The sequence below is a fragment of the Ammospiza nelsoni genome, chromosome 2 (assembly GCF_027579445.1).
Source record: "Ammospiza nelsoni isolate bAmmNel1 chromosome 2, bAmmNel1.pri, whole genome shotgun sequence".
In the NCBI taxonomy this organism is placed as follows: Eukaryota; Metazoa; Chordata; class Aves; order Passeriformes; family Passerellidae; genus Ammospiza; species Ammospiza nelsoni.
Window position 1 is genome coordinate 93,739,257 of NC_080634.1, and position 24,788 is coordinate 93,764,044.

At 42.0% G+C, this 24,788-nt stretch overlaps 2 protein-coding genes across 4 annotated transcripts; one reads left to right on the plus strand and one right to left on the minus strand.

The window, feature by feature from the left end:
- The first annotated feature begins 438 nt into the window (after window positions 1-438).
- PCID2 (PCI domain containing 2) lies at window positions 439-13,025 on the plus strand. 3 transcript variants are annotated; one of them, XR_009417964.1, is made up of 14 exons: window positions 439-597; window positions 2,047-2,136; window positions 2,700-2,773; window positions 3,462-3,527; window positions 4,069-4,110; window positions 4,591-4,645; window positions 6,246-6,349; window positions 6,988-7,063; window positions 7,184-7,325; window positions 8,333-8,433; window positions 10,414-10,487; window positions 10,651-10,894; window positions 10,986-11,109; window positions 12,083-12,150. XR_009417964.1 is itself a non-coding variant. In XM_059467125.1 (14 exons), exons 1-14 carry the CDS (start codon window positions 562-564, stop codon window positions 12,187-12,189), a joined length of 1,221 nt encoding a protein of 406 aa, XP_059323108.1. In that variant the 5' UTR covers window positions 439-561; the 3' UTR covers window positions 12,190-13,025. The 3 variants fall into 3 exon arrangements, 2 of the variants coding, with proteins under 2 accessions (XP_059323108.1, XP_059323107.1); XM_059467125.1 differs by having other exon boundaries at window positions 10,651-10,776; window positions 10,986-11,113; window positions 12,083-13,025; XM_059467124.1 differs by having other exon boundaries at window positions 10,651-10,776; window positions 12,083-13,025.
- Window positions 13,010-24,419, minus strand: PROZ (protein Z, vitamin K dependent plasma glycoprotein). Its single transcript, XM_059467123.1, has 8 exons — window positions 24,314-24,419; window positions 22,587-22,750; window positions 21,213-21,237; window positions 18,277-18,390; window positions 16,098-16,229; window positions 14,781-14,866; window positions 14,577-14,700; window positions 13,010-14,064 (listed from the first exon to the last, which is right to left on the minus strand). Exons 1-8 carry the CDS (start codon window positions 24,378-24,380, stop codon window positions 13,553-13,555), a joined length of 1,224 nt encoding a protein of 407 aa, XP_059323106.1. The 5' UTR covers window positions 24,381-24,419; the 3' UTR covers window positions 13,010-13,552.
- Between the last annotated feature and the right edge of the window lie 369 nt (window positions 24,420-24,788).

The window sequence follows — 24,788 nt, forward strand, 5'->3', positions numbered from 1 at the left end:
ACGAACATGGAGCGTGTCCTGGTGTCACACATCTCCCTGGCGGCCGCGCCTTTAGGAGTAAACCCGCTCGGGAGTTTAATGCTCAATTCAACTTTTTCCACCCGAGTTCACAGCGACCCCTCGCCAGCGCTCCCGGTGGGCAACGCAGCTAGCGAGGAGAAAGGGGAGGCGAGCCTCCATAGCACTCCCGGGGAAGTAATCGCAGTGCCCCGCCACTGGGCTCCTGCCATACGGAGAGCACAGCCCGCGCGCTGTCCGAGCCGAGGGTAAAGCGACAGCACGGGTAACAGCAAAACCTCAGCGCGCGGCGCGCCCCAGCGCACGAGGCTTACCTCTGACGCGCGCCCTCTGCCCCGCCCACCGCTCACTCCCATTGGCTGTCCGAGTGAAGCCACGCCCCGGACCCGCCATGGGCGGGGCAGCGGCCGCTGGGGTGCGTCACGTGACGCTCGCGGCCGCTCCCGCCGCCCTGGGCCGCGCCGGGATCCGGAAGCGCGCGGGAGTTCCGGGGCTCGCGCGGTGACACCGGTGTGCGGCCTCCGCCTCAGCTCCGCTCCTTCAATGGCGCACATCACCATTAACCAGTACCTGCAGCAAGTAAGCACGATTTTTTAATTATTTTTTTAAATTAATCTTTGGGCCCTGTATGCGGGTTTGCTGTAAATGTGGTGCCTTGGTTAAGGAATAAATCACTGTAGGATGAGTGGGGAGATATATTCATTCAGTGTGCGTGAGGCACATGCCGTCTGCGTGCCAGGGATGTGCCTGAAGAGTGTGGGGGTCTCTGAGGTGATTTATGGGTAAGAACGGCCAGGAGGGCTGTGTGTGTAACCAGGGCCAAGTGCAGCTCAGGGATTTCAGGGATGCGGGCTCGGAGATGCACAGAAATGCGGGCACAAGCGCTGCCATGGATGGATGGATGGGGGACAGGAGCCGCAGGGGTTCCAGCTGGATATCAGTGACAAGCCTTTGTGTCCCCGCTCTGCATGGCTCTTGCTGGACCGTCGTATTCTCGTCGCTGTTACCATCCTACTTCATCTGGCATTAGTTAAGGCACAAAAAGAAAGTAATTGTTTGGGTCTTAGTCCCCAAAAGTGGAGCGCCTGAGGTCTCCCAGGACAGCGGTCTGCTCTGAAAAGTCCACGTTTTGTTAGGTTGACACTCCATTGAACTCCATTCAAGAGGAAAAACTATCTTGCAAACATAAAATTACGTCTTCTTTTTCCTGAAATAAAAGCTAAACGCAAATTTCTGAACGAGTTTAACAGTTAATTTTTCCTTTTTTTCTTGCTATTTTAGTCTATGGGGTTTTTTCCCATTTGGTATGAGTATTCCATACCTCAAAAATATTTATTTTTCATATTGGGAGACAAAAATATGACAAAGCACAAGCAATGGGAAGGAAACTCTTAAGAAGTAATACCTGAAACTACCTCCATAACTGAATAAATTTCCACCTTGATGTCACAATAACCTGTCCAAGCAGACTGCTTTTACAAGGAATTATCTTTAGCAGGAAGCAGAATTAAACCATTCTTCCACAGAATATAACATTTACAATCTTAGCAGGTTTCAAAAGGATTTGATACAGATAGAATATCAATCTAATATCAGACATTGCCTTTGGAATGATATTTACATGTTAAATCTTCCTGTCTTCATTTTAAAGCATTTCTCAAAGATTGCATCTTTACATCTGTGTTTGATGCCTATAAGTCCAACTGTAACTTTAAAAAGCTTAACCAAATCTGCTGTTTTACAGTGCTAAACCCATGTACATACATATGCTTGCATCCTACAAATAAGGAAAAAAACACAATGGTGTTCTCTCTACCTTCTCCCTGAGACCTTTTTGAGCAATAGGTGTATTGGAAATACAAAATTATTTATTCAGTTTTAAGCCTTTAAAAACTTGCATTTGATTTGATATTAATATGTATGAGCAGTGGTAACTCGGTGGTGGCTTCTGTAGTTGTTATGTTGGTTAAATATGTTGTGTGCCTGTTGCTGGATTTTATTCTGTAATGTGACTGTTTACTTTGGTAGGTGCAAGAAGCCATTGAGACCAGAGATGGTACATTTTGTGCAGAATTAGTTTCATTTAAACATCCACATGTTGCAAATCCAAGGCTACAGGTGAGGATGTGTTTTTTGACCTTTTGTTTTACTTTGAGTTTTCCCAGCTCTATGTGTGGGTCCCTTTCCATTGGAGAGAAACCTCAGAAATCTGTTTCACAGGCTGAGGTAGGATCCCCATGTAGGCTTGCCTCCCTTTTCTTTTTACAAGGATACTATATATAATTTTTGTTTTCTGGTTGGCTCTTTGTGTTCCATTTTGAATTGTTTTATGGAGAGATACAGTTTTGAATGTCCTTTCTGACCAGTATTAGTTGTTAGCATAGCACCATGGAAGGCACTGTGGACCAAAAAGCAGTGAGTGGTAAGGGCTTGGTGTTTGTGTGTTTTGGATGCTTTTATTTAAGGCTGGCTGTTCAGGTTCTGGAGACAGAATGCACACTAGCAATTCATTACTCTGGGTAGGATTGTTAATGTAACTAAGTTCTGGTAGATGCCTACTAGAGGTCCTGTCCAACCCTGGCAAATCTGTGAGAACTGCCATGACAAAATATGCATATGATGTTCTGTTTCTGGTGCATTGGATGTTCCTCTAATGTTTTATTGATTTGTTCTACACTTAGCTTCCATCTCCAGAGGAGAAGTGCCAACAAGTTTTGGAATCACCGTATGATGAAATGTTTGCAGCCCACTTAAGGTAAAGATGGGCCCAGAATGTAAAGTCAGTTGTAAGGTGTGCAGCAGGGATGGGGAAGGATATCCTTAAGTTCACTTTCCTATTTTAAAGGGCTTACACCTGAAAACTTGGTATTTATTACTCTTATAAATAATGCTAGAATTGCAGGAAATAAAGAGTTTCTTTCTCCTCTCCACATAAAGTTTGCTCTATGTACCTGGCTGTCATCTGTGTATGGCCATTGGCACAGCATTGTCAGTGCTTGCTGTTTCCCCTCTGCCTACTAGCTGCACAAGAATTTAGAGTGAAATAAGTGAGGGAAATAAATATTTTTAAAAGGGAATTTTAATGATAAAAGTACTCTTAAGAGAGCTTAGTATCTAAGTAATTCTGCGAGGCTTTTACTAAATAATTTTCTGTACCTAGTCTCTTTCAACAGTCTTGAATTTTTAAAATTTAATCATGGTGACAGTGTCAATAAGTATTAGCTTATGTAGAACAAATACCTATTCATCTCTAGCATCTGTTTTCTACAATTATCAATCTTAGTGCTCTATTAAAATACTTGTGCCAGTGTTTTAGGAATGCTTCTAGTCATATTCCTTTGTGCCTTAAATAACCTGTGAAACTTCATGCCTGGTAGGACACAAAAATAAGTATTTCATTTATGTATATTTTCTGATGCACTAATGCACCTTTTCTTTGACAGGTGTACTTATGCTGTTGCAAACCATGACTTCATAGAAGCATACAAATGCCAAACAGTTATTGTCCAATATCCTTTTCCATAAATCTTCCATATTGTTTTCAGATTAACTTCTTGTAGACTACATTCTCTTTATGGTTTTTAAAAATCTAATAGAATGTGGTCTGCTTCCCAATACATTTCAGTTGTTTAGGTTTCTGAGCAAGGAAATCCAGATGCATTCTTCTTCCAGCTTTTTATAGGGTTAAGGAAGAATGTTTTACTTGGCTCTAAAATAGAATATTAATTCCTCCCAGAATATAGGAGAGTCTCAAGTCATTATGATACCTTGCAGTTTGTACGTGGCTGGAGGGGAAGATGTTGATAAAGAAGCTTCTATCTTATCTCTGCCAGTGTTCCTTACTGCTGCTGCCACTCAAAGGAGTGCATGGCTCTGCTCATGTTCTTCCATGCTGCAACTCAGCTCCTCAACTTCTTGATGGTGTTTTGATTTCTAGTCTTTCATGAAGTCATATATGGTACCACTATAAGTCGTATATGGTACCACTGAACAGCTGTTTCTCAAATCTGCTTTGTTTCATGGCATTTTAAATTTTCCTAAATGCAGTACATCTTTCCTGCGAGCATTTCAGGCACATAAAGAAGAAAATTGGTGAGTACATGGTAGAAAGCTACTAGAGAATAGCCTCATCTTTTCCTAGTATAATACCATTGGAGTCAAACTAAAGTTATACCTCTAGTTTTATTTATCCCCAGTGATGCTAAAGTTAAGCCTAATTGGCTTTGTTGCCTGGTTGAGTTTTCATGTCCAAAGTGTGGAATCTAAACATCTGAGCTTGATTATATAGAATGGTCCATATGTAAATACATGAATGATTTGTTCAAAGAGAAGTGGAATTTTATTAAAGCCACAGTAAAAAAGACTTTAGACATAATTTTTGTGTAGGGTTTCTGAAATGCTGAGATCTTGAAGAACTGTCCTTTTAAGAAGTGCATTCTTCTTCACTTAAAGATTAACATATACTTTTCTAATTGTATGACCAACTAACAAAAAAAAAAAATTGCTTATTTCTCATGTCTTACTTATTGCTTGATTTGCACCTACTAAGTATACTCTGATTTTCTTTTCCAGGGCCTTACCTATTATGTATTCTGTAGCCCTTGATCTTCGAATTTTTGCTAATAATGTAAGTAGATCTGATTAACAGCCTCATTACTTTTATCTGTTTGGTATTTCCACTATAGAAATATTTTTACAGAGTTTGTTTCACAGTCTAATTTTGCTTAGTTCTCTTTAACTCATTGTTTAGGATTTTGTGGACATGCTAAATTCATCCAGTCATATTGAAAAGTGAGATTGTTCAATCTGTCCACCTCCTATTTGCAGATGGAACTAGAGGAGTTCTGAGGACCTGAATGCAACTCCCAACAGTTGCTTAGAACTTATGAAGGAATAAATATTTTCTTTATTGAGTGGCATGTGGTGTAAGTCACTATTTACATGTTTTCCCTGGCATTTGGTGGAAATTGGAGGTATCACAGACAACCAAGCTGATCTAACCATTTACCAGATCTGCAGAGGGAACTTTCTGCTCCCCTTTTCCAGATGTGTGCACCACTTCTGGTGCTCTTTGGAGCCCTTGGTGAGCCCATACAGCTGCTGACATGCTAATAGTCCCCAAATTTACATTATTTTTCTCAGGCTGGTGAATTTAAGTAGCTTGTGTAGGGATCTATTGAGAACTTGTAGGCCAAGGTAAGTGGCAGAGTTGTGATTTTGTTCACCTGAAGCGTTGAAGCTAGGGTTCAAGTGAGGTTAGGGTTTGACAATATCCAATATTTTCCCCTCATCACTCTCTCATGCCCACTTACCCACAAAACCACACGTGGAATGCTTGCACAGGGAGTATTTTCTGTGTTTGTGACTGCTTTGCAACAAGTCTCAGTTCTCAGTTTGAATGACGGAAATCCATGTCTCTGAGATGCCTGAGAAAGGGTAGTGTTGAATCAGTCATGCTGGAAGTGTTTAAACTCTATCTTCTAACCTTAGTGTATTCAGAGGATCTGGTTTCAGAGAAGACTTCTGCAGTAGGATGCATTTCCATTTCTTTTATTTATGTTTCAGCTAGTGAGAATGCAAACACTGTAATAAAACTTTCTAAAAAGCACATAATAAATATCTACTTGCTATATTTTTTCTGTTGAAGTTCTCCATTAGTCAGTGTGTGGATCTTTCCCATATGTTGACAACTGTATTTTTTTTTCCTCTTTCTGCTGTAACATATGTTTTATCTTTCTTCTGGAAGTCTCAGGTCCCAGCAGTGTGTGTCACTACTGGAAACTGTTGAATATGGTTTAGAAATAGCATCTAGTCTTTGTGGCTGTGGAGAGAAACTGAATTATAAATTCTAAGACTCAATTCTAAAACTTCATAATTTCTAAAACTCCATCATTTTTTCCAGGCTCTTGGTCTTTGTACACTCGAGTTCAGGTGTTAAACCTGAATTTAGGTTTCTGAGAGCTACATTAAGCTGAGTGATAATAAAGGTAATAGTGATCAGAGCTATTTTCCAAGGATTGTCCTTCTCTGCATTCTCTGCATTGAGTACATGTCCAGGAGCCTCTCTGAGTGTTTTCTTTTGTTCTGGGAGCTTGACTGCCTTCTAGATTTGGGAGATAGCAGCCATGACAGATCTCTTGCTATAATACTTTATAAAATGCTAAATTAAAATTAAACTTTGCAGCCCTGTGAACCATGATGTAGAATTGCATATTGTTTCTTGCTAGGCAGATCAGCAGCTTGTGAAGAAAGGGAAAAGCAAAGTGGGTGACATGTTGGAAAAGGCAGCAGAGCTGCTGATGGGCTGCTTTCGAGTCTGTGCCAGCGACACGTAAGTGAAGGTCCCCCTGCTGCACTTGCACTAGAAAATTGCTAAAAACTTCATGAACTTTGCTTTAGATTTTCCCATACTTGGACCATATACGGGTCTTAGAATGAACACTTCTGAGGCTTGTCTCTTCTCATTTATTGTCTTAATCTCTTGACTATTAACTGCAGAGGGAGAACCCTTACTTCAGGTTCAGCATTCCTAGCAGAGGTTGTTGGGAGGGACTGATTATTTCCCTGATTCTCAGGAAAGGTGATTAATGCTTTAATTGTGAAGTTTGCTCCATTAGAATTAATTAGATGGAAAAGAGGTGGCTCTGGTTTCCAGTGTTAGCAATTTTAACACTTCTGAAGTGGAAAAAATGCTTTTTTTTGGGTCTTTCTTTCATCTCAGGTATTATAAGCCACTGTTGTGCTTGTGTGTGTTATCTGCAGACTGGAGTGAGGACCCTGATGCAGATGAATAATATTCTGCATGACATCTTTTCATTATGTTGAGAAAATATATAGCAGAGCTACACCTCTGTTTACCTTAAAAATACTATGGAGTGAATATCTATGGCATAAATTTACTGTGAGGACAAGGTCATTCTTTTCTTACAATGTTCAGTACTAGCAGATTTTTCTTTTTCCTTGTGACAGTCGAGCAGGCATTGAAGACTCCAAGAAGTGGGGCATGTTGTTTCTTGTGAATCAGCTGTTTAAAATTTATTTTAAGGTAGGGTTCAAGTCTGGTAAGCTGTGTTTTGTATTTCATATTCTAAGTTAAACCCACCCTGTTTTTATATGATACCATCTATCTGCATGCTGATTAAAATGCTATTTTGTTTTTCAACAGATCAACAAGCTCCATCTCTGTAAGCCCTTAATTAGAGCAATAGACAGCTCAAATCTGAAGGATGAGTACAGCATGGCACAGAGAGTCACCTACAAATACTACGTGGGACGCAAGGCCATGTTTGACAGTGACTTTAAGCAAGGTACTGTGAGCCAGTGTAAAGTCTTGCTGCTTGGCATGAAATCTTGCTGGAGTTGTGTGTGTGAGACTCAGAATTGCACTTGATCAAAGGAAAAGTTATGCTGAAAGGTCCAAGCCCACAGGCTGACTTGGAACAGAGATGAGGTTACATCACACTTCTAATTGTAGTGTATGCCCAGCTTTAAAATATTTGTGTCACTGAAGCTCCCTACAGTCTTATACATTATGTGTGAGCATCCAAAAGAATAGGTTTGTAAAAGTTTTGCAAGGGAGCCTTCAAATCTTCAAGTTGCTGTGTGCTACATAGGAAATCTTCAGCAAACTGTAGTGTAGCAAACTCTAGTTTCTCGATCCATTGATTTTGGAAGATGTACAAACTGCATTTCCTAATTTTCTAATAGATTTTGCTTACAGAAATGCTTCTAGAGCTAAGGGGTACAGCTTCCTCACTAACTGCAGCCCTTGACCAGCATCTGTTCTGGAGCTGGCTCTGTTATTCCAAACTGTGTTCTGCCTTTCAGGCTTATCATTTTTTCTCTATTGGTGGAAGCTGCAGAGAGATTTTCATGCTGTTATGCTGTGTGGTCTCACTGGCCCATTTCTGCAGCTCAGGAGATGTGGGCATTACATTCAGCTTTCACCTCTTGAAGAACCTAATCTCAATTTAGGAAGTAGAGTGTATTACCAGCACTTCCTGAAATTCTCTGCTTCTGTAATAGGAGCACAATAATATTACTGAAATTAGCTGAAAAATCCAATATTACTTGTAACTGTAATGTCTGACATGAAGATCTTGACGAGTTTTCTTTGACTTTCTGAAGGAGAACTTACCTTTCTAGTAATACTTTGTATTTTGTGTGAATCTCCAACTTGATGTACTTTGAGTGACGTGATTCTTTTGTAAACATTTTCAAATATTATGTGGTCAAGAGAGATGGACATTGAGCACAGAATTTGGGTTACAGATTAATCCATTTTTGTGTTGATTTGTGTTACCTGGGCTTGCAGCTGAGGAGTATCTGTCATTTGCCTTTGAGCACTGTCACCGATCCAGCCAGAAGAACAAAAGAATGATTTTGATCTACCTGCTGCCAGTAAAAATGTTGTTGGTGAGTAGATGCTACTTTCCTGAATAAGGGGAAGGGGTACATGTGCAGACTAGAACTGATGCTCAGTATTTTCTTGGTTTTCCCTTAGTGGAATTCAGAGGCTATTTTACCCCTGTAATATCAACAAATGCACTCCTTGTTATGTGAGGGCAAAAAGTGCTGAGTTGTCATTTACAGCAACATGGGAAAGGAGATAGGAGGGGAAATAACACAGCCAAACAAAAAAAAACCCCACCCCCAAACAAAACCAACCCGGCCCTCCTTTCCCCCTACCTTTCTCCCAACCCCTCCTAGGGGTGCAACCTGATCTTACTACTTTAATGAAGGTGTGTTTTAATTCTTTGGAGAGGCTCTCAACAGTGTGACTTCTGTCTTGTAGCAGAGTGCCTCTCTGCTGATCAACTGCACACAAAAGCCAAGGAAGGTGTGGATTCAATAGAACAAATTTGTCTGCCTCTTTCACCTGGTGGAAGAAAGGAGGGTGTGCAAACAGATGTCTGAGGACTGCTGAGAGGGGTTTGCCACAGCTACAGCCTGTCTTTGGCTTTTTTATTTGTACCTCCTACATTTTCCCATTCAAGGCATGTCAGAAGGGTTATGAGACAGAGCATTTTGGTTCTGAAAAATCAGTGAAGACTTGTTATGATTTGATTATTTCATATTTCTGTTAAAAGAATTAAGCACCTCTGTTTCTTGTTCCTGTGTTTTGCCATTTGCTGTGCTAACATTTGTGTATCCCTGAATTAGTGGATTATGCTGAGTATTAATTCATTGTGACTGAGGGGACAGGAACTAGATTTTAGTTTCCTGTTCTGGCCCTGTTCCCAAAGTTACCCATGTAGAATGTTATCACCTGCCTTTATTGAGTTGCCATTTTCCACCTTCCCCCTGACCTGTTTATGACTTCCCTGCTTTTTCCTTTCAGTGCTCCCTTTCCAATCCCTTGCTGTGTCAAGTGGGTAAAGGGGGAGTATAGTGGGTATGGTAATTAACTTCTGTTTTCCTTATTTATTTGTTGACTTAGTGGTTGTTTTCAGATCAATCAGTAGTAGGGTTGATAAAGGAAAAAAAGTCTTCCTAAAAGCTTTATTAACAGTCTTCCTAAATCTTTGTCCCAGTCCCAACTGGGTGCCTTAAACTGGTTGGTGCCTAAAATTACTGTGGTTTTTCTAAAGCAGTTTTAGTGTACAAGAGGCATTAAAGAAACTAGATAAAGGTCATTGTATTTGCAGTTGCTTTTTTTAAATCAGAGCCCAAACATTAACACTAACTCCAAACTACTAAAATAGCTTGTGTGTTGTTTTTTTTTGTTCCTAACAGCTCTCAGTAAACCTGCAGCTCAGTTCTGCTCTCAGCTAATCCTTCGTCCAGGAAAGGAGTTAGCAACAGCATAGGATGATGTAACTAAATTTAAAGTCTGACCAAGTCAGTGTGCATTCTGATCTTTGCTGTGCAGGGGATAAAAGGCAAAGTTTCTTTTTGATTCTGTAGATAGTTCAGTTAATTTTGTTTCTTTAAATTTATTGGAGGCATAGAGAAGAAAAAAAATCTGTTACAGACTGAGATAACACTTGACAAGGCCGAAGCACTGCTCATATTCCTTTGGAAATGCATGGGATTCCTGCAGTTCTTCTGTTTGTAGATTAAATGATACAACTGTGACATAAAATTTGAATCTGCCAAGGCCTCGTGTCACAGGATCGTGATTCTACAAGTTTGATAGTTGCTCCCTAATATTAAATATCAATTGTCCCTAAATCATGATAAATCAGTAGTTATTGTGACTTGAGGTGTTTGAGAGAGATGAGGGGGTTATCTTGCAAATACTTTTATTCACTTCTTATTTTGTAGCAAAAAAAAAAAGTGGTTAAAAATTCTTTCTTTCTCATAACAATTTTTTAGCTAGATTTTTTTTACTAGATTCTATTTAAAATGTATTTAACTTTACCCTAGAAAACTTGGACACCATTTATTTTTCAGGGCCATATGCCAACAGTTCAGCTCTTAAAAAAGTATGACCTTATGCAGTTTGCTGAAGTAACAAAGTCTGTGAGGTATGATGCTTGCTTTTCTGCTTTGTGTTCAAAAAGTATTAAGTAAAAAAGTGGTTTTTTGGGGTGGTTGAGGAAGGCTGGGGAGGCATATTCCTACCAAGTCATACTTTCTTTTCTCACTGGTGTGAGACCTTCTCACTTTTTCATTTCTTTATCCTTGCAGTGAAGGAAATCTTCTCCTTCTGAATGATGCTCTAACAAAGCATGAGACCTTCTTTATTCGATGTGGAATCTTTCTTATCCTTGAGAAGCTGAAAATCATCACATACAGGAATCTCTTCAAGAAAGTGTGAGCATAACAAAAACTACATTTTTGGAAAAGCAGATTTAATATGGTTTCACCTGGGACTGGGGTAGAATTGTATATGCTCGTTAGTTTTCTCTGAGAGAGCTGACTTCCTGTTAAGGTGAATTATTGTAGAAAGACCATTTTTCTAAGAAACAGAATTTTAAAGTGATTATTTCTCAATAACATATTTTTCCTGTTGTTTCTTTCAGATATTTACTGCTCAAAACTCATCAGCTATCTCTAGATGCTTTTCTGATTGCTCTGAAGTTCATGCAAGTAGATGATGTTGATATTGATGAAGTCCAGTGTATTTTAGCTAACCTCATTTATTTGGTAAGTGCTCACCACTTGTTGTCTGGTGCTTCCACACTTCTGACAGTGAAAAATATTAGATAGAGAATAATAGTTTATGACAAATACTCATCAGTAATCCCAAGTTTTCTTGTGGTTTTTTTTTTTTTTTTTGAGAGACTTCTGCTCAAAGTAAAATGTTTTCATTTGCCCTGAGGACTTCATCTAGTTCCTGCCTTTTTTTTTGCAGGAATCAGTTAAAATTGAAGTTGAATTTCACATTAAAAATTCAATACTGACATTTCTGTATATGTAGAAACATTGATTTAAAAATACAAACCATTCAAGTGGCACCAAAAAGATTTGTTCTGCATTTGAAGTAGGAGCCTCTTGGTCTTCTCAAATTAGAAAAAAACAGAGCTAGATTTCTTTGGTTCTGTTCCACATTTTGTCTTTTACTCTAAGTGAATCTCAACTGCTTATGAATGGATAAAAGCTTGAAATCTAAATATTTGTATTAAATCAGAAGTTGTGAAGCATCATTGTAGTGTCAGCAAGAAAATTAGCCACTATGTTTCTGAAACATTATTTGATGTGGTCTAGGTCACTGGGAGATTTCTTTCACTATGCTGAAAAGGAAGTACTATGTCATTTAGTTTATTAGGTATTGAATGCTAATTGGTTAAAATTCTCATTTTAAAGTGAACAAGAGTGACTTTAGAAACACTTTTGTGGAGCTCTGTCTCTTGGAGGCAGTGTAAGCCCCCCATGGGGGCCCTGGCAGGAGGCTCTCAGTCTGACAGCACACAAACAAGGTGGTGGCTCCAGCCTTGTGCTGGCCCTCCAGGGTGACCCAGGTACCTAAACGGGACCTCATGGGTATTTAGGCGCAGTAGTGCAGTGGTGAGAGAGCACAAACAGCTCTGCTGTGGTTAGCTTGTACGAGTTTGCTTGGCTTGTAGGGATTGTGTTTCCAGTTCTAGGTACTAACTCTGCCTTTTTCTCCCTCTGCCAGGGTCACATCAAAGGCTACATATCCCATCAGCATCAGAAGCTTGTGGTCAGCAAGCAGAACCCATTTCCTCCACTGTCAACAGTGTGTTGTTGAGTGTTGCATCTTAGCCATGCAAGTGCTCTTCAGGTACTCAGCTTGCCCAGTGGAGCTGCTCCCAGTGACCCCAGGAGCACTGGCAATGGCCTGGTGCATGTCCAGGACTGAAATACCAGGAACTGGTTGTGGCTCCTTTCCCAGAATGGCCAAGGCTGCCAGGGTTACAAAGTGCATTGAAATGAAATGTTGACTTTGAAATGAAATGAAATGTTGACTTTGAAATGGTTGTTTCCACAGGCTTTCTAGATCATTCAAAGTATCTCATGAAGAAATAAAGCAAAGCATTCCAAATTCCTTCCCAGCTACTTAAAAGCTTTTATAAAGTACTTCATGTTACTATTTCTGTGTTTATCCTTCATAGAGAAGTATGAGCCTTTGTTACTTGTGTTAATCCATTCTTCAGAGCGGAAGTAGTGTTTTCTTACTAAAAATGGTTTCCATTTTTTTTAAGTCTCAATAATTTTGCTGATATTAAATACTCTCTTCAAACTGTCTCTAAAAAATAGAGAAGTGTTTGACACCAAAAGCTTTACTGTGTCAGTAATATATATGGGTTTGAGTGGGAGGTGCCCACAGATGGCTTTGTGATTCTTTTTAATTCTGGTCATATTTTGTTTAATTTTTGTTACGATGAACAAAAACTCATGTAGCTAAATTATCCATACTCTGTTTTATTTTGCTTCTGGGGAAAACACTACCACTTGATCCAGTATTTTAAGTGTTACTACCCTGGGGGTTGGTTTGTTTGTTTGGGGGTGGTACAATATAACTTTGTCCAGACTGAGATTTTAGTTTGGGGATTTTAAAATTATTTTAAAAAAAAATAAAACATTTATTTTTTGTTGTCTTTGATAGTTGGGTTTTATTTTACCCTCTAACTGACATGGGCATCATTCATAAGGGAAAACATAGATTCCATGTATGAGGGGAAGCATTTTTTACTGTGATGAAAATGTCAAGTGCTACTTCAACATAAGACATTTAAAAGCTTGACATTCCCCATGTCTTTTACGTTTTACTTGTATGGATCCTGAAAAAAGAATATGAATTTGCTGAATCAAACCTCAGGGTACTAGCAACATTTGATATCACAGAAAAAATATTTAACATGTTTTGAGGTTTAGGATGAACAGTTCTGGGAAATTTTAAATCAGTTTTTAGTTCAATAACTAGGTTTACTGTATCATGACTCAGAGTACTGTGTGTCAGCAGAAGGAAAGACAAACAGGCTTTTCTGTATAAACCAGAGTTAAATACATGTCTTTGTTGCAGCTTCCATTGCTGCAAATAGTAGTAGAGTCAAATGGCTGCATCCATATGTTTCCTTGCAATGATTGGTAGAGGCTTGGTGCTTGGGAGTTGGTTGTGTTTGTCTTACTTTATTTTTTGTTTAACCCATACCATATACCTTGCAGTGTTGGTGAAAAGCAGCGTTTCCCAGTCAGTGTCTTCCAGTGGCCAGGATCCCAGGATACCAGTCAGAAACCATGTGCCCTTGTACTCAGTAACCAAAAAGCTCCCTCCAGCCAGGTGTTTGTGCACAGCCTCCTGGAGGTGCCCACAGAACTGCCTGTTTGTGAGGCTGACGTTGAGGATTTGCTTGCAGTCCTCAGCAGGCAGGTATGAAACCTGCAGCTCTTCGCCTTGAAGTTCATCCCCCTCCACTCTCCAGCCACTGACTGTAGCAGCCAGTTTTGGAATTAAAACATGTTCTGCAAAGTCTCTCTCAGGGGTGCACACAGGAAGGTGGGAGCTGTCACATTCAACGTGCTCTTGAAGTTGTAGCAATGCAATGTTGTTCTCACCAGTGTCTTCATCGTAGCGGATGTGGATGTGCTTCTCCCTGATCTGCATTATCTTCCCAGTTCCACTTGTTTCATTAGGCCCTGTGGAGCAATGACATTTGTCTGCTCTTAGGAATGGTTTATCAGAGACCTGAAAGCTGCATGCAAGCTGCCTGATTGTGCTGAGAAACACGTGCAGCTAAAGGCCTCTTCCTCTGCAGTAAAGGGAAACGAGGAATAATAACACTGGCAGCTTTTTAATGCTGGTAGGAGCATGAATAATTTCAGCAGTAAGCATGAATATGCAGCACTAACGTGGATTTTGGCATGAAACAAGTCACCGCTAAATCCATCATGTTTAGCTGATCTCTGAGTGCTGAATTCTGCTCTGTGCTCAAGAGGTATTTATCTCTGCTTGCCTTGTAAAGGGGAATGGGGGGTAGCTGTAGTTCTAGCTCAGCTACTCGAGTAGCTGAGGTGCTTAAATGAAATAACATCATATTTGTTTCCTTTAACAATATTTTTATGCAGCAAGAAGTTTAGTAAGCTTGTTTAAAATTTAGCTTGTCAATACTGAAATGTGCTGCAGCAAGGAAAAATGTTGGATCACCTACCAGAGCCAACCCTGATTTGAAAATGGCTGTGCAGAAGGGCACACTCTGCTGTGGTCAACACGAAGTTACTTTTTAGCAACACTCCTCCACAGAAGCCTTTCCCGTCTGGGTTTAGCAGCAGTACCTAAGAAAATGCAAAAAAACAATAGATAGCACTGTCCATGTGAGGGTAAAGTGATGGGTTTCATGAATTGCGGGGAATACCTGCCAAGGAAATCGCTCATCACTTTTCTTCCTGGTTTCACTTATAAGGTTATCACTGTCTTGAAGTCTGCCACATGCACATGCATCTAACAAATGAATTAAAAAAAAATCAAAACTTCATGCTGTATCATTTCAAGATAGCAGTATCATTTCAAGATAGTTAATACCTGCAAATGCCTACTGTTCCACCCAGACTTTGGGCTTCTGCTTTTGTGCAAAGAAAAAGGAGAATGAAAAATTCTCAGCTGGTGAAAATTGGAATAATTTCTTTGGCAATTGTACTCATAATAGTTTAGCAATGGGCTGAACATGGTCACTGTGTTAGGCTTGTAGTGATCAGGTTTCACTGTGCTTCATTGCACTAATGAAATGAGGCTTCCTCTCCAGCCAACTATTAGCACATCTTGCTTTTTCGTCTTTGTAGCCTGTATTCACATTGTGTCAAATACCTGAGAGCTGTGGCCCAGCCTGGACAAGGTAAATGCTGGTTTTTCCTTGTTACAGCTGCCACTCTAGGGACATGCATGCCTTTCTCATCTGGTCCAAACAGCACACATGCTTTTTGATTGGATCACCCAGTTACCTGCATTTGTCACACTTCCACTTGGTTTAGGTTTGGGTCACACACACTGGATCCTGCTCAGGTGAAGCTAAACCAGAGGGCACCTTCCAGGTGCACACAGCTGCCTGGTGCTCAGTCCACAGGACTGAACTGGGCCAGTTTGATGTAAAGCCCACCTGAAGTGTGCGCTGAGTGTGGACATCAGTCTGTCACCACCAAAAGTGTGGCTCTACAGCTGAACTCCTATTTGGCTGCCCCACTTGTGCTAATACAGACACAGGTCTAAGTATACTGCTGTGTAGACCTGCTTTGTAAGGGGATGAAATTGAATGAGATACTTAATATGGGACTGAAGAACTAAAAAGGGCTACTGTTTCAAGCTAATTAAATTGGCAGCAAATGTTTCCCTTCATTTATTAGACCATGGGTCACCTGATAGGAATCAATTAAATTTCATTCCCAACCAAACATGTTCAGCAGAATTGCTCTTTACCAAACACAGGAGTGGAAAACCTGGTACAGTGAGTGATGTGTAGGGTGGTGCAAGCCCCCTCTGCTGATTCCTACTTAAACATTCTGATCAAATAGCCCTTCTTTTGCCATTACTTTGGCTTCTTGGGTGGTGCTCCCTAGTTTCCTTTTTCTGCCCAGTAATATTGCTTTAGGCTCAAGGCAGGCTGATCCCATCTGTTATATGCTGGCTTGCCCACCCAGCCCTGAGCAGGTGCCCCCCTTACCCCCATGCCCACACCTACCTAATGCAATGCACTGTTTTTTATCCTTCCCCAGCTCGTAGCCATCAGCACAGGAACAGCGGTAGGAATCCCTTCCTGGATAGCAGAAGTGGTCACATCCCACCTTTGCTTGGTGGTGACATTCATTTTTAGCTAAACAGAACAAGCAGAAGAAAAACATGGAGTATCCTTTCATCGCTTGAGTCCTCTGTTTTTTTTTAAATTCCCTTTGTGTGGATGTGGGCTGGGACTCTGATTGGTAGTATTTACCACTGGGATGTTTTTTCCCCTTGTTAAGCGGAACTTGGAGGGAGCTGAGTCTCTGCAGCATTCACAGACTCATTGCAAACTGTGCTCCCCCTGCAGCACACACTGCACCTCTGAGTTCTGGGAAAGGGTGCCAAGGGTTTTTAAACAAAACACCAAGTATGTGCAGCAAGGGGAGCTGCTGCACCTTATGAAGACAAGTATTGCTGGAGGAAGAAGGCAGCTAAGGTTTCTGGTTTTGACAAAAACCTGTAGCTCTCATTTTGCATACTTGTTTGATTTTGCATACATCAGCTACCAAAGACAAGAAAAAGAGAAAGGGAGTATGAACTTCAAGACATGCTCGACTTTGCATAGCTAAGCTATCACTTAAATCTTTAGCACAAAGTAAATGTTATTTGATCTAGCTCATAGGTAGCAAAAAATCTTGTATAACAGGGCTGCCTAAGGCTCTGAGATGATCTAGTTCCCAGCACTGGTCCAAGCTGTGTCACCTTCTGTGCTCCCCAGAAGCTGGTCACAGTCACACCCCTTATACACAGAGCGACCCTGCCTTGCTGCAGCCAGGGCGTCTCCCACCCCAGGGGCCCTCTGAACCAGCAGAAATCCTGATGTCAGGGCTGGAAAGTAGAACCTGGCAGATATAAAAATGTAGTATCTGGCCTGGGGTTTTCCTGTGCCAGAACACATCTGTTTTACTTTATGCTTTTCACTTGCACTGGAAACAGTTTTTTTTCTGGAGTCCTTCTGTCCTCAGGGACTGTCTTGTGGGGGTGTGTGGCCTCCGAGGCACCAGGGTGCCTGGGAAGCCACCCTGTCTCTGCAGCATTGGCCCTTCAGGCCTGGGACCACAGCAGGACAAGCAGCCAGGCAGCACAGGTGGAGTGGCAGGGCTGGCTTTGGGGTGTACCCATGAGGTGGTTTGGTTTCAGCTCTTTTGCAGCATTCCCAGATAAGGGAGGCTCAGGGCACAGGGACAGCCTCTGGAACCTCAGGATTCCATGTTTTGCAGGCAGGCAGCACACATCACCCTGCTCTGCCAGAACTGTGTGTTTTACCCAAAACCATGGGAAGTGGCACCATGGGAGAGCTGGGTATGGTTTCATGGGGACAGCCTGTGACAAGATGAGGTGGGGCTCTGTGGGATCTCAGCACCTCAGGATGGAGGTGCAGAGAGGCCGAGACCACCCTTGGGGGGCTCGGGAATCCTGGAATGTTGCCAGAAGTGTCTGGTGGCAGGATTTTGATCCTACACAGGAGATGAGACCTGTATGAGGACTGGGAGGAATTCACTGGGTGAATGGTGAAGGGATAAGTTAAAGTGTAAAACACAGGGTTTAGGATTTTGGTACAGGGGGGTCTAAAGAAGTAAGATGGAGGAATTGGGGCGTGTCCTGTCCTTCTTCTTCTTCTTCTTGGCCTCCATCTTCTGTGGTGATGGTGGCACTTTGGGATTGGTTGTTACTAGAAGTGCACAGGTTAATAAGGGTAGAAGGTATTGGGGAGAAATGATAAATATTGTACACGTAACTTAGGGTATAAAGATAAGTGACCGCCCAGGGGCTTCGGGAGTGTGCCCATGGCTGACTTGCTGTGCAGACCTCTGTCGGGCTGAAAGAAAATCTTTTAGATAAACAATTAATAAACACCAAGACCGAGACAAGATCAGAAGTCTCTCCTCGTCCTTTGAAGCGTCGGCTCTCCAAGGCCATCCCTGGGCCTTTCCAGGCCACCAGAACAGCAACACAGAAAAATTTACAAGTGGCGTCCCTGAGAATTCCAGAGCACCTAAACAGCAGAAGCAGAAAACCTTACAAGCCAAAACAGCCGAGAAACCGTACAAGCGGCGTCCCTGAAATAGCTCAGGACGTAAATCAGCAAAGAAGAACGCCAGGAAATTTACAGGGCTCCTCAGAAGGGGGCAGTGCCTTACCAAAAGCACAGTTCTCTCCCTCGTAGCCCTCAGCACAGGTGCAGGTGTAGCCACGGATGCTGTCCTCACACACACCATTGTGCTGGCAGGGGCTTGAGGAGCACCTCCTGCCGCCTGAAGAAAGGGAGAGGGAGGAGTCAGCACCAGCACAGATCCCAAATTACACAGCCCCAATCCCAGCACATGAGCTCTTCAGAGAGGTGTTGTGAGAGCAGCTTGAAGGGAAATGGGCTAAGTGCCACTGAACTGCTCCTCAGGCGAAATTTTAGTTCAAATCTCCTTCCAGAGGTGCAGCCCCTGTCAGAGAGGCCGGGAGCTGCCCAGAGCAGAGCCTCCTGCTTGAGGATGGACGCTCCGATTCAGGAAAAAGGACTGAGTCACAGTTCCTGCTTTTTTACAAATGTGACATAAGACTGGTGTTTTAGGTGTCCCACATTAAAATTGATATGTACTGGATAGCAAATCATCAAAATTATAGAGCAAGTGTACAGCAAGCAACATCAAAACAGGAGGAAATAGAACTTTTCTATATCTGCACAATTATCCTGCAGCAGCTCAGACACTAGCAAGCTTGCTCTTTCTGCTGAACTGAGCATTGAAACAGGAGGGTGTCCTCACTGTGACTGAAGCACCAGGCAGAGCTGCCAGTTTCTCTTCAAGCTGCCCACAGGAATGACTCCTAAGCAGTTTGAAAACATGAGCCAAGTAACAACTACTTATTATAGACATAGGCTATCAGTGAGCAAGCCAGGAGAGCCTAACCTGGGACGTGCTGTCCAACCTTTCTAAAAATTAACACCTCATCAGAGAGGTTAATTCAGTCAGCAGGCTGCCCTACCTGATTTTGGGGATGGAAAGTGAAAACTCTCCCAGCTACTGGGAAAAAAACACCAATCATGATCTGCCTAGGCTATTGGCACACATGTGTCTTTGAGTGTATATGTACTAAAATGCTGGCTGAAAGAGTTAGCACCTTCAACCCATCTGCAGCCAGATGCCACCAGCATATCCAAGCACAATGCAGGCCTCCAGAGAGGGTTTTTGGGTGAATTGGGGGAATCTTACCTGCACAGCTGAGCAGGCAGAATTGAGGAGCTGGAGCTAGGGAGGGGTTACCCCTGCAGCCTGAAGCAGTTAGATGGATTCAAGCCTCTGAAATCTGTGCTGGAAAGAAAATAAATCCAGCACCTAGCTCTATTAAAGGAGGAAAGAGAAGATTCAAAGTATAGAGAAATTGGCCTGGTTTCTGTTACTTGCAGGCTATGGTTAAACTGTAAGCACACAGCAATATTAAAAGGTGGGAAGTAAAAACCAACATATATTTTTCAAGATCAAATAATTCAAACCATTTAATTCTAATCATATTGTAGAATAGGGACCTAGGGGGAATCAGTGAACATCATAAAATAGAAATGTCTCCAATGATATTGTCGTTCAGTGAGCAGACTTCTATAAGGCTTGCACAAAACTTTTGAAAAGTGATGTGTAAAGAGAGATTGGCAATGGCCAAGTTTATACTGTTGATAAAAGAGGGTCAGGGACAAGTGTGAGCTCAGGCAAAATGCCCTGACAGCAGACATCCAGCAAGGTGCCACTGCATCAGTTTTGACTTGAAGGGACAAAACAGTGCAGAACAGAGCTGGGGGGTGACCCAGCAGTTGGGTGGGTGCTCAGCCTTTATAGTAAATAAAAAACAAACAAACAAACAAATACAAGCTTCCTCTTGTATTCACAATGCAGATTTATCCACTGCACCCTGGACTTTCAGGGGAAAGCAACACAGATACCAGAGGTCTAGAAAATGAGATTATTGGAAGACAGGATGAAAAAATGTGTTTGTTTAGCAAGGAAGAAAAAGCCACTTTTCAAAGGCAACACTCTCCAAAATGTTAGAGAGGACATCACAGAGAAGGAAACACACACTGCTGTTCTTTAGGAAGGAGACAGAACATATTGCTTTTAATTACAATAAGAAAGCCATCCCTGAGGCTGAAGTCAATAATGTGTCCTGACTGTGGCCAAGCTTGTTTGGAGGGACCATTCTGAACTGGTTTCCCTTCTCTCATCCTAGGCTAGAGAGGAAGCCTGCATGACATGCTTAGTACAAATATCCAATGACTCAAATTAGAAACTAATCCCACCCTCACAGAAGTAATAAAATGCCAGATATTTAGCATCATTCTTCATAACCTTTATAGCACTGATGGGATTCTTTTATGCAGTGGTTCTCAGGACAAAGTAATTTAGTGGCTTGAGCAGAAAATTATTACTGACTGCTGGTTTTGCCACCTCCTTTTCCACTCTTTAAATCTAAGACTAGAAATTAATAATAGCTAAGTTAAAAACAAGAGAAAAACTTGATGAAGCATATAAAAAAAAGAGAGGGAATAGGGCACAGTCATCATGAGCTGGTGCCACAGGCCTCCTGTTCAGGTGGCACTTAGTTACATCAGGCCCTCCTCAGCTTCCACAGATTTGTGTCTCACCTTGGCACCTGACAGAGAATGATGCAATCCCACTGTGCAAGTTTGTAGACAGCTCAGTAGCTTTTAATGTCTATTTATCTTGTCCAGGTGTAAGTGCTAATTCTGTATTTGGGAGATTTTGCTGGTAGAACTGTGCTGTTCTATGGTATCAGCAAAACATACTTTCTCATGTCCCAGGCTCCTTTTCAGATTCAGTAAAAGAAGTAGCCTATTTACTATGATAACCTTTACTCATCTTCTACTTTTATTGGTTTTGCAGATTTAAATGGTTTTCGCTATATATTGCTTTTTAAAAATTATTTCACATCAAGAATTTTCCTTCTGCTTTACTACAGACATGACAAATAGACACTGATTGCTTCTCATAGAATAAATTCTTAGAAAACCAGACTGAATCATGTTCATAATGTGACAGTACCATGCAGGAGAGAAATCAAGAGGCCAGCTTACCATAGTAGATGTCCCAAAACATTTTCTGGGTGAAAAAACAAAAAGGAAATTAGATTTTAATTCCCAAGTAATGTAATATGTCATAAATATTTTGCTAAATCAGAAAACATGTTATGAGAGAATATATACAGTGGTTTAATGTTTACAGAGTTGCACAACTATAATGTGCTGCTAGCAAATATACACATGAGAAGGGAGGGGCTTTGCCTACTGCTTACTTTATTGTTTCCTAAGAAGCTGTACAGGAAAATAAACACTTCACAGGCCAGAGAGGAACAGCTGGATCCTTTAGCAATGCAGCTTCCAGAAAACACTGACTGGCTATTGTCTGTCTGGCGTGCAACAGCCTGGGAAGGGACCCCATCCTGTCCCATGCCCCTTGGCCCTGGCAGGTGCTGCTGGAGGCAGAGGGGTCAGCAAGGGCAGAGCTGTGGGCACCACTGCTGGCCACCTCCACCCTGTGCCCTGCATCTCCCTGGGTTCTGCAGCTGACCCTGGAGCTGCTTTCCCCAAAGCCACACCTCTGCCCATCCCTTCCCCAAAGCACCACAGCTGCCCATGGCAGCCCTATAGCTCTTTCCTCTGCTTTCCCTGCAAGCAAAACTCCATCCAGGTTCCCATTAAAGGGCACAGCATCCATCTCTGTATGTCTGGAGAACCCCTGGTGCAAAGGAATTTGCAGCTACTCACCAAGTGAGCCTCTCTCTATAGGTCCCACAGCTTGCTGGTGTATTGACATTCCCTCTGTCCCAGTCATAAAATCACAGAATGGTTTGGGTTGGAAGGGACCTTAAAAATCATCTAGTTCCAATCTCCTGCTGTGGGCAGGGACATCTTCCACTAGACCAGGCTGCTCAAAGGCCCATCCAGCCTGGCCTTGAACACTTCTAGGGATGGGGCATCCACAGCTTCTCCGGACAACCTTTTCCAGTGCCCCTGGAAAGAACTAACCCTATCATTTATTTCCCATGCTGCATGCATTTGCATAAAGGCATTTAACTTGGGCCCTGATGAACCCAGTTTACTGTCTGGAGTGGCTGGAATTCCTTTGTGCTGCCCTCCAGGTGCTCTTCTTCACCTCCTGGTCCCTAAGGGATGCTGATGCTATATTTCTGTGTGTAGTCAGCAGCCACATGATTTACTAACACAAGCAGCATGACACATCATTTTCTGGAGAGGACTTGAACAATAGCAGAGCTGACCTCCTCATTTCCATTTTGACCATGGAAGACACCTGCTTGCTGCCTGCTGAGATGGCAAATGCAGAGATTTCACATGGAGAGAAACCCAAACAAATGGAGCAGTCTTGTGTTTCACAAGTAAAATATCGTAGCAGCAGTTTTAAATGTGCACGCAGGGAAACAAAATACTTACAAGCATTTCATCATTCTCAAATACTTCTCTCGCTTCTTCATGTGTACATCTCTCTTCTAGGCATTCTCTTTCCAAGCTGCCTTGAAGGACCTCCTCCAGAAGGATGGAACTGGCACGTCTCTGTCTCTTGATAACACTGTTTGCATCATGAGCTGATATAAATACTGCAACATTGAATGACAAAACACTAATATAAGTACTTAGGTTAATTTCCTTATATACTTCTACCTTCTTTTTTAAGAGAAATAATTTTGGTTGATTTGGGGTTTCAGCCATATTAAACTTACATAGTTAAAGAGCTCTACTGTCTTAGCCCAAATTCACCTGAGGAGTTGAGAGGTTTTACTTCTGGGGAATGCCTGACTTGCTCCCAGGCAGGGGGAATTTGAAACCCTTCCTGCACAAGACATACAGAGCAGGGTGTGGTGGCACAGCCAGGGAAAGGGGGAAAGCATTATTATAAAAGGCAAAGGCTATTTTGTGACTGCACAGGGTCTCAGATGCATTGGTACAAGTGAGTATTAGTGGTATTAAGTTATGGTGGTGGATCCAAACTGATGCTCTTTGGTCTTAGTTCATGGCAATTTTTTTTTGCTGAGAAGTAAAGCCATGACATGGCTGAGTTCTCAATCAATTCTCTCTTAAGGGGAGTAAATAAAAACTACCCATCAGCAATGCTCATAGCTAAGAGGGTTATATCCCATACCACTGTTCATGTGGAAGACACTGTAATCTTTCAGATTTGAGTAAAGAGGAGGAGAGACCAATTAACAGATCTTAAAACTCCTTTTTGCAAATGACACCTCCATCAAAATCTGCCTGCCAGCTGGGCAGCTGGTGCCAGCCTGGAGCCTCATCTTCCCCATGAAGCAATGTGTGACCATGTGTGTCAGCACGTGTTTGCCAGTCCTTCTGTGCTTGGAAAGTAAATGTGTTGGGGCAGGGGATATTCAGGGTTTTTTTTCTCTTTTATACAGTGTTTGGGGACCCAGCACTGCTGGTTGAAGTAATCAATAATCATAGAACTGGGAAAAGTGGGAGCAATAGCAAAATTATTCCAGCACTGTGTATAGTTAAGTTATCTTTTTGAAGGATATCCTATAAGCAACTGTCTTGCACATGATATTAAAAAAAGAAAAGCTTCATGACTCTGTTCTGCATTTTAAATTTTATCTGACCCCCCAGCACATATTTCTGCTGTGCAGTGGTTCTGCCACATCCAGCACAGCTGGCAGTGAACTTCTGCTGCAGAGTGTTTTGATTTTCTTAAGAGAACACCACCTTTTTCTCCCTTGCCCGGCTCCTCCTTATTTTTGATAAACCATGGAAGATTAATACAGAAACATAAACTTCTTCAAGCTATAACAACCATGCATATTGGCCTCTTCCATAGGACTCTCTCATTTTTATTTCAGCAGCAACAGAAATATAAAACAAAATTCGCTTTAATACCTGGGACACTCTAAAAATTGTAAGGAAAGACAAAATATTACCCCGGCATAAATGATGGTACTTCAAAACTGCATTGCCCCATTAGCTTACAGCAGTTTTCACTTAGCTGCATGAAATAAACAGCAGAAATTTAAAGAAAATAAGGCACAGACTGTTTTCATTGATTTCAGTCTGTGCTACAAAGTAAACATTATACAAGGTAAAAAATTACTGGGGTTTTTAGAAAAGCAGCAGCACAAATCAGAACCAAAGGAGCAACAAAAGGAAAGCCATACCTGCCTGCTCTGTCTGAGGGAAAAGGGCAGAGAGAAGGAAGAACATCATCCAAGAGCAGCTTGCCATGGTTACCCTCTGAGCCTCAGGTGCCTGCCTGCATTCCTGCAGCTCCTGTGGGAAATGGCTGCAGCAGGGATGGTGAAGTTTAAAGTCCACCTGCTCATGAGAAAACAAAACCTCTAAGGGCAAATCACGGCTGCAATGTCAACACATGGGGAAAAAACCCCAAAAAACAAACCCAAAGCAAACCAAAGAAATCATTACCCAGCTCAGTAGCACAGCAGTGCCCTCCTCTCCGTGCCCTGGCCGACTGTGGGGCCCTTTGCCAGTGCCAGTGAGAGCTGCTCTGGGATTTGGGTGCTCCTCCCATGCCCAGCACTCACTTACTGTAACACAGCGTGGATGGAGAACAGCATGAACATTTCTTTGTGCCATACCAAAGCACAGGCTGGGCATTGACCTCAGGGACCAATT